Raw genomic sequence first — 14,033 nt, forward strand, 5'->3', positions numbered from 1 at the left:
AAACTCTCCTGCCATTGTTAGGCCAAGAGTTCACATCTCTCACTTTACACTTCAGTGCTAATTTCAGTCAGATTATTTCCTAGTAGCTTGATAGCCTTAATTATTAAGCTTTATATAACAAAATTACCTAGAGACAGTAATTTACTGTTTGGCTTCAGAAAGGAGATTCAGACTGAATATTACTCACTCAGTTGTGCGTTGGATGGTATTTCCAGGTTCCACTGTGTTTCTTCTGAAGGTTTTGGTTTGTTAGAAGTTTGTTTTTCTTGATAGTCCTTGGTGGTAATGGTCCATTCAGGTAATTTTATCCAAAATCAAGGTTTTAGGTATGGAATTGTGAATTGTAATAAAGGTTTTGATGTTAGTATCCTATAATAAGTCCTTGCAAATTTTTGTTTTACTTTGATCTACATTTATCCAACTCTAATTCTATGTTTTTGCAGAAGAACTCAGGAGCCCATGCTCTCTGTGTGTCTCCGTCTCTCTCCCTGACCACAGATAGTGGGGCAGCTTGTTAGCAGAGGTATGGCTGTACATTGAGCAATAGATCTGACACACAGAGGGGGAGGAAACATTAACAGGAAAGCAAGAGCCTTAAGAGCACCTTGTGATACAAAACCCAGTAGCTTCTAGAAACATGTTCACAATTTGCAGTTCAGAGAAAAGGGGTGAGATACAAAGTACAATACACTCCCTTGTCACCGCCAGATACTATGTGTTGTCAACTACCTACCAAATGGTGTTTAATGACCCAAAACCCTATAACGCATAGTGTCTATTCTAACACCACAGCATTACAATCTACTGTAAGACAATCTGACTGGTATCTAGCAGCAGAGGACTATAATTATACTAGTAAAGAATAAAGGCAAGCCCAGATCAGATATCGGCAGCGACATTCATAGACACTAGAGCCCTCAGCAGCCGACTATAGCAAAGAACCCACAGTAAAAAGACAGTGTGGGTTGAGAGGGCAGAACAGGGGGAACAAAGAAACCGATATCTAGTTTTCAGGGCTACGGTACTCAACAGTAAACCTAGAATTTAAAGTTTGGTACATAACACTAGACATGTTTCTTTCCGTACGCGGCGGCGACACTCATATCAAACTGGTAATTACCACAAATCCACTTCCTGTCCAGAATAAGGGCAGCTCTTTGCGCCACAGCGCCACCACGAGGCTGGAGAGGAGGGTGCAAGGCACCAGGTACAACAGGGCTGGCTGACCCATCTGCATCAGGGCCAGAGCTACAAAGGTGATGAGCAGCCCGATACCATAACCTGGAGAGCGGGAGCAGGGGAGAGGGTGAAAGAGGTAGGGGATGCGTGAATCAGGTGTGTTACTGCTTGGTTGGAACAAATATTGTCTGTTATAGACTACAAACAAAGTCGATTTGACTATCAAAAAGATTATGCAAATCAAAATGTGTTGGTCTTACCGATAGTGCAGGCCAGGAAATAGAACCGTGAGGACTGCATGAGGATGTCAAACCTGTGACAGTAGGCTACCAGCAGACCTGACACACACAGAGAGAGTGAGGCAGAGAGCGAGGTAGAGAGCGAGAGACCATGTCAGCTAAGCCGGGACGAGTTCAGATAGCAGCTTTATCTCGCCACAGAAAGATACTCTATGATATAGGTCCAGGTCAGGGAAAACTCCTGGCCCTAAATGAGATTTAGATTAGGCACTATGGGTGTTACCTGGTACAAAGACAGGATACAAGAGTAGAGTAAATCAAATTGTATTTGCCACATGCTTCATAACCAACGGTGTAGACTAACAGTGAAATGTTTACTAACGGGCCCTTCCCAACAATGCAAGGAGAAAAATACATGAATAATAATAATAATAATAATAATAATAATACGAGGAATAAATACACAATGACTAACGATAACTTGGCTATATACAGTGCATCAATTTACACACAATACCCCATAATGACGACAAAGAAGAAACGGATACATCACATTTACATAAGTATTCAGACAATTTTCTCAGTAATTTGTTGAAGCACCTTTGGCAGCAATTACAGCCTCGAGTCTTCTTGGGTATGAAGCTAAAAATCTTGGCACACCTGTATTTGGGGAGTTTCTAGCATTCTCCTTTACAGATCCTCTCAAGCTCTGTCAGGTTGGATGGGGAGTGTAGCCGCACAGCTATTTTCAGGTCTCTCCAGAGATGTTAGATCGGGTTCAAATCCGGGCTCTGGCTGGGCCACTCAAGGACATTGAGACTTGTCCCGAAGCCACTGCTACGTTGTCTTGGCGGTGTGGTAAGGGTCGTTGTCCTGTTGGAAGGTAAACCTTCGCCCCAGTCTGAGGTCCTAAGTGCTCTGGAGCAGGTTTTCATCAAGGATCCCTGTACTTTGCTCCATTCATCTTTCCCTCGATCCTGACTAGTCTGCCAGTCCCTGACGCTGTAAAACATCCCCAGAACATGATGCTGCCACCACCATGCTTCACCGTAGGGATGGTGCCAGGTTTCCTCCAGACTTGGCATTCAAGCCAAAGAGTTCAAGCTTGGTTTCATCAGACCAGAGAATCTTGTTTCAAATGGTCTGGGAGTCTTTAGGTGCCTTTTGGCAAACTCCAAGGGGGCTGTCATGTGCCTTTTGCTGAGGAGTGGCTTCCATCTGGCCACTCTACCATAAAGGCCTGATTGGTGGAGTGCTGCAGAGATGGTTGTACTTCTGGAAGGTTCTCCCATCTCCACAAAGGAACTCTGGAGCTCTGTCAGAGTGACCATCGGGTTCTTGGTCACCTCCCTGACCAAGGCCCTTCTACCCCTATTGCTCAGTTTGGCCGGCCAGCCAGCTCTAGGAAGAGTCTTGGTGGTTCCGAACTTCTTCCAAATAAGAATGATGGAGGCCACGGTGTTCTTGGGGACCTTCAGTGCTGCAGAACGTTTTTGGTACTCTTCCCCAGATCTGTGCCTTGACACAATACTGTCTTGGAGCTCTATGGACAATTCCTTCGACCTCATGGCTTGGTTTTTGCGCTGACATGCACTGTAAACTGTGGGGCCTTATATAGACAGGTGTGTGCCTTTCCAAATCATTTCCAATCAATTGAATTTACCATAGGTGGACTCCAATCAAGTTGTAGAAACATCTCAAGGATGATCAATGGAAACAGGATGCACCTGAGCTCAATTTTGAGTCTCATAGCAAAGGGTCTGAATACTTAGGTAAATCTGTATTTTATGTTTAATACATTTGCTAACATTTCTAAAAACCTGTTTTTGCTTTGTCATTATAGGGTATTGTGTGTAGATTAAGAAAAATGTTGTAACGTAACAAAATGTGGAAAAGGTCAAAAGGTCTGAATTGATGTGCAGGGTTACAAGGTAATTGAGGTAGATACAGTATGTATACTGAACAAAAATATAAAACACAACATGCAACAATTTAATAGATTTTACTGAGTTACAGTTCATATGAGGAAATCAGTCAATTGAAATAAATGTATTAGGCCTTAATCTATGGATTTCACATGACTGGGAATACAGATATGCATTTGTTAGTCATAGATACCTTAAAAATGGACCTCGCAATGGGCCTCAGGATCTCATCACGGTATTTTTGTGCATTCAAATTGCCATTGATAAAATGCAATTGTGTTCGTTACCCGTAGCTTATGCCTGCCCATGCCATCATGGAGCACTTTGTTCATGTCATTTGCATCAACAAACCGCTCACCCACACGACGCCATACACTTGGTGTGCGGTTGTGAGGCCGGTTGGACGTACTGCCAAATTCTTTAAAACTACGTTGGAGGTGGCTTATGGTAGAGAAATTCACATTCAATGCTCTGGTGGACATTCCTGCAGTCAGAATGCCAATTGCACACACTCCCTCAAATTGAGATATCTGTGGCATTGTGTTGTGTGCATTTTAGAGTGGCCTTTTATTGTCCCCAGCACAAGGTCCACCTGTGTAATGATCATGCTGTTTAGTCAGCTTCTTGATATGCCACACGTATCACGTGGATGGATTATCTTGGCAAAAGAAAAATGCTCACTAACAAGGATGTAAACAAATTTGAGCACAAAATGAAAGAAACAAGCTTTTAGCGCATATGGAACATTTCTGGAATGTTTTATTTCAGCTCATGAAACATGGGACCAACACTTTACATGTTACGTTTATATTTTTGTTCAGTGTACATATAGGTAGGGGTAAAGTGACTAGGCTAGACTAGGATAGATAATAAGCAGTAGCAGCAGCGTATGGGATGAGTCAAAGGAGTTGGTGCAAAGGGGGGGGAGCGAGTCAATGTAAATAGTCCGGGTGGCCATTTGATTAATTGTTCAGCAGTCTTAATGGCTTGGGGGTAGAAGCTGTTAAGAAGGCTTTTGGTCCTGGAGTTGGCGCTCTGGTACCACTTGCCGTGCAGTAGCAAAGAGAACAGTCTATAACTTGGGGGACTGGAGTTTTTGACAATTTTTTGGGCCTTCCTCTGACACCGCCTAGTGTATAGGTCCTGGATGGTAGGAAGCTTGGCCCCAGTGATGTACTGGGCCGTACGCACTACCATCTGTAGCGCCGTACGGTCAGATGCCGAGCAGTTGCCACACCAGGCGGTGATGAAACCAGTCAGGATGCTCTCGATGGTGCAGCTGTAGAACTTTTTGAGGATCTGGGGGACCCATGACAAATCTTTTCAGTCTCCTGAGGGGAAAAAAGTGTTGTCGTGCCCTCTTCATGACTGTCTTGGTGTGTTTGGACCATGATAGTTCGTTGGTGATGTGGACACCAAGGAACTTTTAAACTCTCGACCCACTCCACTACAGCCCCGTCAATGTTAATTGTGGCCAGTTCGGCCCGCCCTTTCCTGTAGTCCACGATCAGCTCCTTTGTCTTGCTCACATTGAGGGAGAGGTTGTTGTCCTAGCACCACACGACCAGGTCTCTGATCTCCTCCCTACAGGCTGTCTCATCATTGTCGGTGACCAGGCCTACCACTGTTGTGTCGTCAGCAAATGAATGATGGTGTTGGAGTCAAGTTTGGCCACACAGGCGTGGGTGAACAGGGAGTACAGGAGGGAACTAAGCACGCACATCTGAGGGGGCCCAGTGTTGAGGATCAGCATGGCAGATGTGTTGTTGCCTACCCTTATCACCTGGGGGGCGACCCTCAACGCCTTGATGATAGTGTTGGAGTCGTGTGCGGCCACGCAGTTGTGGGTTAACAGAGAATACAGGAGGGGACTAAGCACACACCCCTGAGGGGCCCCCATGTTGAGTGTCAGCGTAGCGGATGTGTTGTTGCCTACCCTCAACACCTGGGGGCAGCCCATCATGAAGTCTAGGATCCAGTTGCAGAGTGAGGTGTTCAGTCCCAGGGTCCTGAGATTAGTGATGTAGTCAATGAACAACATTTCTCTTATCCAGGTGGGAAAGGGCAGTCTGGAGTGTAATAGAGATTGCATCATCTGTGGATCTGTTGGGGCGGTATGCAAATTGGAGTGGGTCCAGGGTGTCTGGGATGGTGGTGTTGATGTGAGCCATGACCAGCCTTTCAAAGCCTTTCATGGCTACAGATGTGAGTGCTGATGGATTCTGACTCCTAAACTTGGAATAGTGTTAATTATCAGGTATCCTATTGAAATATTGAGTGCTATAGTCTAGGGTCAACACCAGAAGTTAATGGTTATCTGTAGGAGGAATGTATATGGTGGAGGGCAATCACATGTGGCAGGGACTGATAAGAGTAGAGAGATGTGGTTTAGTGAGGAAGGGGGCCGAGGTCAGGTCACGTCACGCTAAGGGAGAAGGAACAGTTATGGCCCGCATCACTTAATTTCCTGCCTAGCAATAAAGATGCAATGTTTAGAGAGAAGAAGGATGTCACCCAAATTGGGATATATATATATATATATATATATATATATACACACAGTGGAGGAAAAAAGTATTTGATCCCCTGCTGATTTTGTACGTTTGCCCACTTACAAATAAATGATCAGTCTATAATTTTAATGGTAGGTTTATTTGAACAGTGAGAGACAGAATAACAACAAAAATCCAGAAAACCGCATATCAAAAATGTTATAAAATGATTTGCATTTTAATGGGTGAAATAAGTATTTGACCCCTCTGCAAAACATGACTTAGTACTTGGTGGCAAAACCCTTGTTGGCAATCACAGAGGTCAGACGTTTCTTGTAGTTAGCCACCAGGTTTGCACACATCTCAGGAGGGATTTTGTCCCACTCCTCTTTGCAGATCTTCTCCAAGTCATTAAGGTTTCGAGGCTGACGTTTGCCAACTCGAACCTTCAGCTCCCTCCACAGATTTTCTATGGGATTAAGGTCTGGAGACTGGCTAGGCCACTCCAGGACCTTAATGTGCTTCTTCTTGAGCCACTCCTTTGTTGCCTTGGCCGTGTGTTTTGGGTCATTGTCATGCTGGAATACCCATCCACGACCCATTTTCAATGAGCCTGGCTGAGGGAAGGATGTTCTCACCCAAGATTTGACAGTACATTTGACAGTCCATCGTCCCTTTGATGCGGTGAAGTTGTCCTGTCCCCTTAGCAGAAAAACACCCCCAAAGCATAATGTTTCCACCTCCATGTTTGACGGTGGAGATGGTGTTCTTGGGGTCATAGGCAGCATTCCTCCTCCTCCAAACACGGCGAGTTGAGTTGATGCCAAAGAGCTCCATTTTGGTCTCATCTGACCATAACACTCACCAGTTGTCCTCTGAATCATTCAGATGTTCATTGGCAAACTTCAGAAAGGCATGTATATGTATTCTTGAGCAGGGGGACCTTGCGGGCGCTTCAGGATTTCAGTCCTTCACGGCGTAGTGTGTTACCAATTGTTTTCTTGGTGACTATGGTCCCAGCTGCCTTGAGATCATTGACAAGATCCTCTCGTGTAGTTCTGGGCTGATTCCTCACCATTTTCATGATCATTGCAACCCCACGAGGTGAGATCTTGCATGGAGCCCCAGGCCGAGGGATATTGACAGTTCTTTTGTGTTTCTTCCATTTGCGAATAATCGCACCAAATGTTGTCACCTTCTCACCAAGCTGCTTGGCAATGGTCTTGTAGCCCATTCCAGCCTTGTGTAGGTCTACAATCTTGTCCCTGACATCCTTGGAGAGCTCTTTGGTCTTGGCCATGGTGGAGAGTTTGGAATCTGATTGATTGATTGCTTCTGTGGCCAGATTTCTTTTTTACAGTTAACAAGCTGCGGTTAGGAGCACTCCCTTTAACAGTGTGCTCCTAATCTCAGCTCGTTACCTGTATAAAAGACACCTGGGAGCCAGAAATCTTTCTGATTGAGAGGGGGTCAAATACTTATTTCCCTCATTAAAATGCAAATCAATTTATAACATTTTAGACATGCATTTTTCTGTTCAAATAAACCTACCATTAAAATTATAGACTGATCCTTTCTTTATCAGTGAGCAAACACACAACATCAGCAGGGGATCAAATACTTTTTCCCCCACTGTATATATATATAAACCACTGGTGGAACCATGTCTTTGTCTTATGCAGCTGTGTGACCCAATGGGTGAATAAACTTGATTTAAGCTTTACTAATCGTCTGTGAGTTTTACTAGGTTCTTTTAAAACCTAACAGTGCTATGGGGCGATAGTCATTTAGATAGGTTACCTTGGCCTTCTTAAGCACAGGGACTATGGTGGTCTGCTTGAAACATGTAGGTATAGAGTAGAGGGCAGAGTATAGAACAATAATGTTACCTGGTACTAAGATGTCTCCAAATCCCAGCAGAGAGAAGGGCCTGTCACAAAGAGCCAGGGGGGAGGAGTTGAGGCGGGGCACTTTAAGCACCATAGGAAGCTGGAGAAAGGACAGGAAGGACAGCGAGCATAGATTAGTACATGATTTCTTACTTCTATTACTACATCGGTTCAAGTGAAAAAACAACTTGTGACGCCAAATCAACAACAAAACATATAAAATCAATTGATTGACCGATTGATTAATGATGCCAACTGTACCTTTTCATGTGTGGAGGAGTCAGAGGGACCAGCCGCAACCTCCACCATTATACTCTCACCACTCTGAAGAGAGAAACACAGGAAACATGGTAGTGGCTTAATGTATGGTACATTTATCTAGCAAATTCTAGTTATTTAAGTTCGTCCTGTAACAAAAAGCGTTTTAGAATGAAAATGTATCATTATTTCTTATTGAAAAGTTGGGCTCAACCATGAATGACTGACGTACCTTGGTAAAGAGAGGTGTAATAAATACAAAGAAAATATCGTAGACAAATAGGGTCACCAACAGCATTGTGCAGGCCTTGAAGAAAGAACATGGAAGAAGACATTAATATGACTGTCTTTTCATGCCCATGGTTAGATACACAGGTCATTGAGTGTCATAGAGCCCCGAGTTGTGGTTAGGAAAGTCCTGGTCATTAACACACATGCATGATCATCTGTACAACTCGTGACCCTAGTTAGTTATTTAATGTGGTCAGTACCATAGACATAAAATCACTTTAAAAATGATCGCCAGACAATCCATGACAGACCGATCGACTTTGTTGGATACGGACTTAAACCTGTTTTAACATAATTTTATAATTTGCCTAGCAGTAGTAATTGTGTTATGGGTTAGATGGAATGATCTGTGTGCATTGTATTTGGGCAGAGAGAAAGTACAAAGGCCTGTCTTTGAGGGCAAGAATCATTCCATAAGGTTTGAATAGGAGCCAAGTGTCTGGTGATAGAGCTGATAGAACAGTAATTATAATCTATAACCGTGTCTTATATCTTTACTGTTTTATACCATTAAATACTCTTAAGATGAATATATAGCACATTACATACACATACAGTACCTGTCCAAAGTTTGGACACACCTACTGATTCAAGTTTTTATTTTATATACACTGCTCAAAAAAATAAAGGGAACACTTAAACAACACAATGTAACTCCAAGTCAATCACACTTCTGTGAAATCAAACTGTCCACTTAGGAAGCAACACTGACCATAAATTTCACATGCTGTTGTGCAAATGGAATAGACAACAGGTGGAAATTATAGTCAATAAGCAAGACACCCCCAATAAAGGAGTGGTTCTGCTGGTGGAGACCACAGACCACTTCTCAGTTCCTATGCTTCCTGGCTGATGTTTTGGTCACTTTTGAATGCTGGTGGTGCTTTCACTCTAGTGGTAGCATGAGACGGAGTCTACAACCCACACAAGTGGCTCAGGTAGTGCAGCTCATCCAGGATGGCACATCAATGCGAGCTGTGGCAAGAAGGTTTGCTGTGTCTGTCAGTGTAGTGTCCAGAGCATGGAGGCGCTACCAGGAGACAGGCCAGTACATCAGGAGACGTGGAGGAGGCCGTAGGAGGGCAACAACCCAGCAGCAGGACCGCTACCTCCGCCTTTGTGCAAGGAGGAGCAGGAGGAGCACTGCCAGAGCCCTGCAAAATGACCTCCAGCAGGCCACAAATGTGCATGTGTCTGCTCAAACGGTCAGAAACAGACTCCATGAGGGTGGTATGAGGGCCCGACGTCCACAGGTGGGGTTTGTGCTTACAGCCCAACACCGTGCAGGACGTTTGGCATTTGCCAGAGAACACCAAGATTGGCAAATTTGCCACTGGCGCCCTGTGCTCTTCACAGATGAAAGCAGGTTCACACTGAGCACGTGACAGACGTGACAGAGTCTGGAGACGCCGTGGAGAATGTTCTGCTGCCTGCAACATCCTCCAGCATGACCGGTTTGGCGGTGGGTCAGTCATGGTGTGGGGTGGCATTTCTTTGGGGGGCCGCACAGCCCTCCATGTGCTCGCCAGAGGTAGCCTGACTGCCATTAGGTACCGAGATGAGATCCTCAGACCCCTTGTGAGACCATATGCTGGTGCGGTTGACCCTGGGTTCCTCCTAATGCAAGACAATGCTAGACCTCATGTGGCTGGAGTGTGTCAGCAATTCCTGCAAGAGGAAGGCATTGATGCTATGGACTGGCCCGCCCGTTCCCCAGACCTGAATCCAATTGAGCACATCTTGGACATCATGTCTCGCTCCATCCACCAACGTCACGTTGCACCACAGACTGTCCAGGAGTTGGCAGATGCTTTAGTCCAGGTCTGGGAGGAGATCCCTCAGGAGACCATCCGCCACCTCATCAGGAGCATGCCCAGGCGTTGTAGGGAGGTCATACAGGCATGTGGAGGCCACACACACTACTGAGCCTCATTTTGACTTGTTTTAGGGACATTACATCAAAGTTGGATCAGCCTGTAGTGTGGTTTTCCACTTTAATTTTGAGTGTGACTCCAAATCCAGACCTCCATGGGTTGATAAATTGGATTTCCATTGATTATTTTTGTGTGATTTTGTTGTCAGCACATTCAACTATGTAAAGAAAAAAGTATTTAATAAGATTATTTCTTTCATTCAGATCTAGGATGTGTTGTTTAAGTGTTCCCTTTATTTTTTTTAGCAGTGTATTTTCTACATTGTGACATAATAGTGAAGACATCAAAACTATGAAATAACACATATGGAATCATCTAGTAACCAGAAAAGCGTTAAACCAATAAATAAATAAATAAATAAAAAAATAATAATATATATAAATATATAGATTCTTCAAAGTAGGCACTCTTTGCCTTGATGACAGCTTTGCACACTTTTGGCATTCTCTCAACCAGCTTCATGAGGTAGTCACCTGGAATGCATTTCAATTAAAAAGGTGTGCCGTGTTATAAGTTAATCTGTGGAATTTCTTTCCTTCTTATTGCGTTTGAGCCAGTCAGATGTTTTGTGACAAGGTAGGGTGGTATACAGAAGATAGCCCTATTTGGTAAAAGACCAAGTCCATATTATGTCAAGAACAGCTCAAATAAGCAAAGAGAAATTACAGTCCATCATTACTTTAAAGACATGAAGGTCAGTCAATCCGGAAAATATAAAGAATTTTGAACGTTTCTTCAAGTGCAGTCGCAAAAACCATCAAGCACTATGATGAAACTGGCTCTCATGAGGACCGCCACATAAAAGGAAGACCCAGATACATCTGCCTCAGAAATTGAAGCCCAAATAAATGCTTCAGAGTTTAAGTAACTGACACATCTCAAAATCAACTGTTCAGAGGAGATTGCGTGAATCAGGTCTTCATGGTCGAATTGCTGCAAAGAAACCACTACTAAAGGACACCAATAAGAAGAAGAGACTTGATTGGGCCAAGAAAAATGAGCAATGGACATGAGACCGGTTGAAATCTGACCTTTGGTCTGATGAGCCCAAATTTGAGATTTTAGGTTCCAACCGCCATGTCTTTGTGAGACGCAGAGTAGGTGAACGGATGATCTCCGCATGTGTGGTTCCCACCGTGAAGCATGGAGGAGGAAATGTGATGGTGTGGGGGTGCTTTGCTGGTGACACTGTTGGTGATTTATTTAGAATTCAAGATACACTTAACCAGCATGGCTACCACAGCATTTTGCAGCGATACGCCATCCCACCTGGTTTGCGCTTAGTGGGACAATAATTTGTTTTTCCAACAGAACAATGACCCAACACACCTCCAGGCTGTGTAAGGGCTATTTGACCAAGAAGGAGAGTGCTGCATCAGATGTGCTGCATCAGTGCTGCATCAGATGACCTGGCCTCCACAATCACCCGACCTCAACCCAATTGAGATGGTTTGGGATGAGTTGGACCGCAGAGTAAAGGAAAAGCAGCCAACAAGTGCTCAGCATATGTGGGAACTTCTTCAAGACTGTTGGAAAAGCATTCCAGGTGAAGCTGGTTGAGAGAATGCAAAGTGTGCAAAGCTGTCATCAAGGCAAAGGGTGGCTACATTGAAGAATCTAAAATTATTTTGGGGGGTTACTACATGATTCCATATGTTTTATTTCATCGTTTTGATGTCTTCACAATTATTCTACAATGTAGAAAATAGTACAAATAAAGATAAACCCTTGAATGAGTAAGTGTGTCCAAACTTTTGACTGGTACTGTTTGGGAAGGGGGGCCTAGTCGGAGGTTATAAATATGTGCTTGTAACGTTGTATCTTGTCTTGGAAGCTACAACACCCAGTACGGTGAATAAATCTAGCCTGAGCTTTCTTTGATATCTGTCTGGGTTATTGTACCATAATGTAGAAACTAACAACTTGAATGGGGATACCCATAGAGCTCCATCTATGCTGGTGTACCCATAGAAAAACATATAAAGTAATCTTATTATAGGATCTCTATACAGGTGTACCCACCTTAAATGTGGGCAGTCTGATAGTCTTGAGCATGTAGAGACAGAAGGCTATGCCCAGGGCATCCTGTAACACCCACGCCCACCTAGGTGAGGGGACACACACACATATACATAGGGATTCGATCAAGCAACCTTATGGTTACTGGCCCAACGCTCTAACCACAAGGCTACCTGCATCCCCCAAATTATTATTTTTATATATATATATATATATATATATATGTGTCCAATAATAGTAGAAACCACTACTATTGGTGTCCAATAGTAGTGGTTTCTTATATATATATATATAAATAATTTGGCTATTCTTTTTTTATTTTTTGTTTTGAATATATATATATATATATATATAAAATAATTTTGGGGATGCAGGTAGCCTTGTGGTTAGAGCGTTGGGCCAGTAACCATAAGGTTGCTTGATCGAATCCCTGAGCTGAGAAGGTAAAAATCTGTCGTTCTGCCCCTGAACAAGGCAGTTAACCCACAGTTCCCCGGTAGACCGTCATTCTAAGCAAGAATTTGTTCTTAACTGACTTGCCTAGTTAAATAAAGGTTAAATAAATAAAAACATCTGGCTTTTGGCCGATAAAATACATTAAAAAAACGACAAATAAAATTGCCGCCAGTCAATTGTCCATGAGAATAAAAAAATCCCATAGCAAAATACAGCTTTTTCAACTATTCGTTCATGAAAATACCAGTCGATGATAAGTATACTTGACCGTACTGCTATGGGATCGCCCATGGCTCCTCACTATGCTAATTTGTATGTGGGTTACATGGAGAAACAGTCTATTTTCAATCCTCTCAAAAATGTTTTCTTGCCTAACATCATTATTTGGAAACGGTATATTGATGATATTTTTGTTCTGTGGAGGGGTGATGCAAAACAGCTCCAGGTGTTCCATGCTTTTTTTAACTCATGTTCTGAGCATCTGAGATTTACTATGTAATTTGATACACTTCAAATCAGTTTTCTTTATCTTCTGATCTTGTGTGAAGATAATGTTCTATACACTGATCTTTACAGAAAACCTAATGATCGTAACAGTTTGTTGAGGGCTGATAGTTGTCACCTACTTCCCTTGAAAAACAGTCTGCACTACAGCCAATTCTGTCCAGTCAAAAGAATTTGTAAAAAAATAAATCAGATGTCGACAGAAATATGGCTGAAACGCAAAGAAAATTCAAGGAGAGGGGGTACAAAAATGGTCAGATTAATACTGCCATTGAGAAAATTCAAAACAAAACGAGCCATGACCTTTTTCAAGGTCAGTCTCGCAAAAAGAAGCATTCTTGCATTCTAACTACCCACTATTCAAAGTGCTCTGAACAAATTAAGGGAATCGTTCAAACATTGGCACATTCTAGGATCCGATGATAGTATCGGTTTTCGGACCTCGGTCGTATTATCGCAGGGCAGAAACCTCAGAGATCAATAATTGATTATCTTACAATTGAAAAAATGTCACATATGGTTCTTCGTCTGAAGGATTCAATTGGTAAACTCTGATTTACCACCCCAAGATATCCCTGCACAACGTGTATTGCGCAGATGGATGGAAACTACAAGTGTAATGGCTGTGCTCAATGCAATGGCCCTTTTAAATGTAGATCCTTCAAACACCTCCAAACAGGGAAACAGATTCCAATCAAAAAGTGTTATCACGTGCTCCACTAAGCCAGTTATTTATCTTATAACTTGTCCTTGTGGGTAAAACAATGCGCGAATTAAAAGTACGTATCTCGGAGCATCGTAGCACCATTAGGTGCAAAAACTCGACACCCATTTGCGGCCCACTTTT

The 14,033-nt window shown here is 43.2% G+C and overlaps 1 protein-coding gene across 3 annotated transcripts in view; it reads right to left on the reverse strand.

The window, feature by feature from the left end:
- sppl2 (signal peptide peptidase-like 2) overlaps positions 1-14,033 on the reverse strand; it is a 45,687-nt gene that overhangs the window by 6,993 nt on the left and 24,661 nt on the right. For 2 of the 3 annotated variants that reach the window (XM_029724768.1, XM_029724770.1), the window contains exons 9-14: positions 12,230-12,311; positions 8,215-8,289; positions 7,986-8,048; positions 7,725-7,824; positions 1,440-1,517; positions 1,121-1,281 (exon numbers count right to left, since the gene is read on the reverse strand). In XM_029724768.1, coding sequence (XP_029580628.1) covers positions 1,121-1,281; positions 1,440-1,517; positions 7,725-7,824; positions 7,986-8,048; positions 8,215-8,289; positions 12,230-12,311 — 559 coding nt within the window. Of the gene's footprint in view, positions 1-187; positions 276-1,120; positions 1,282-1,439; positions 1,518-7,724; positions 7,825-7,985; positions 8,049-8,214; positions 8,290-12,229; positions 12,312-14,033 lie in introns of all 3 variants that reach the window. The other variant, XM_029724767.1, reaches the window with a different exon arrangement.

This window comes from Salmo trutta, chromosome 31 (assembly GCF_901001165.1).
Source record: "Salmo trutta chromosome 31, fSalTru1.1, whole genome shotgun sequence".
In the NCBI taxonomy this organism is placed as follows: domain Eukaryota; kingdom Metazoa; phylum Chordata; class Actinopteri; order Salmoniformes; family Salmonidae; genus Salmo; species Salmo trutta.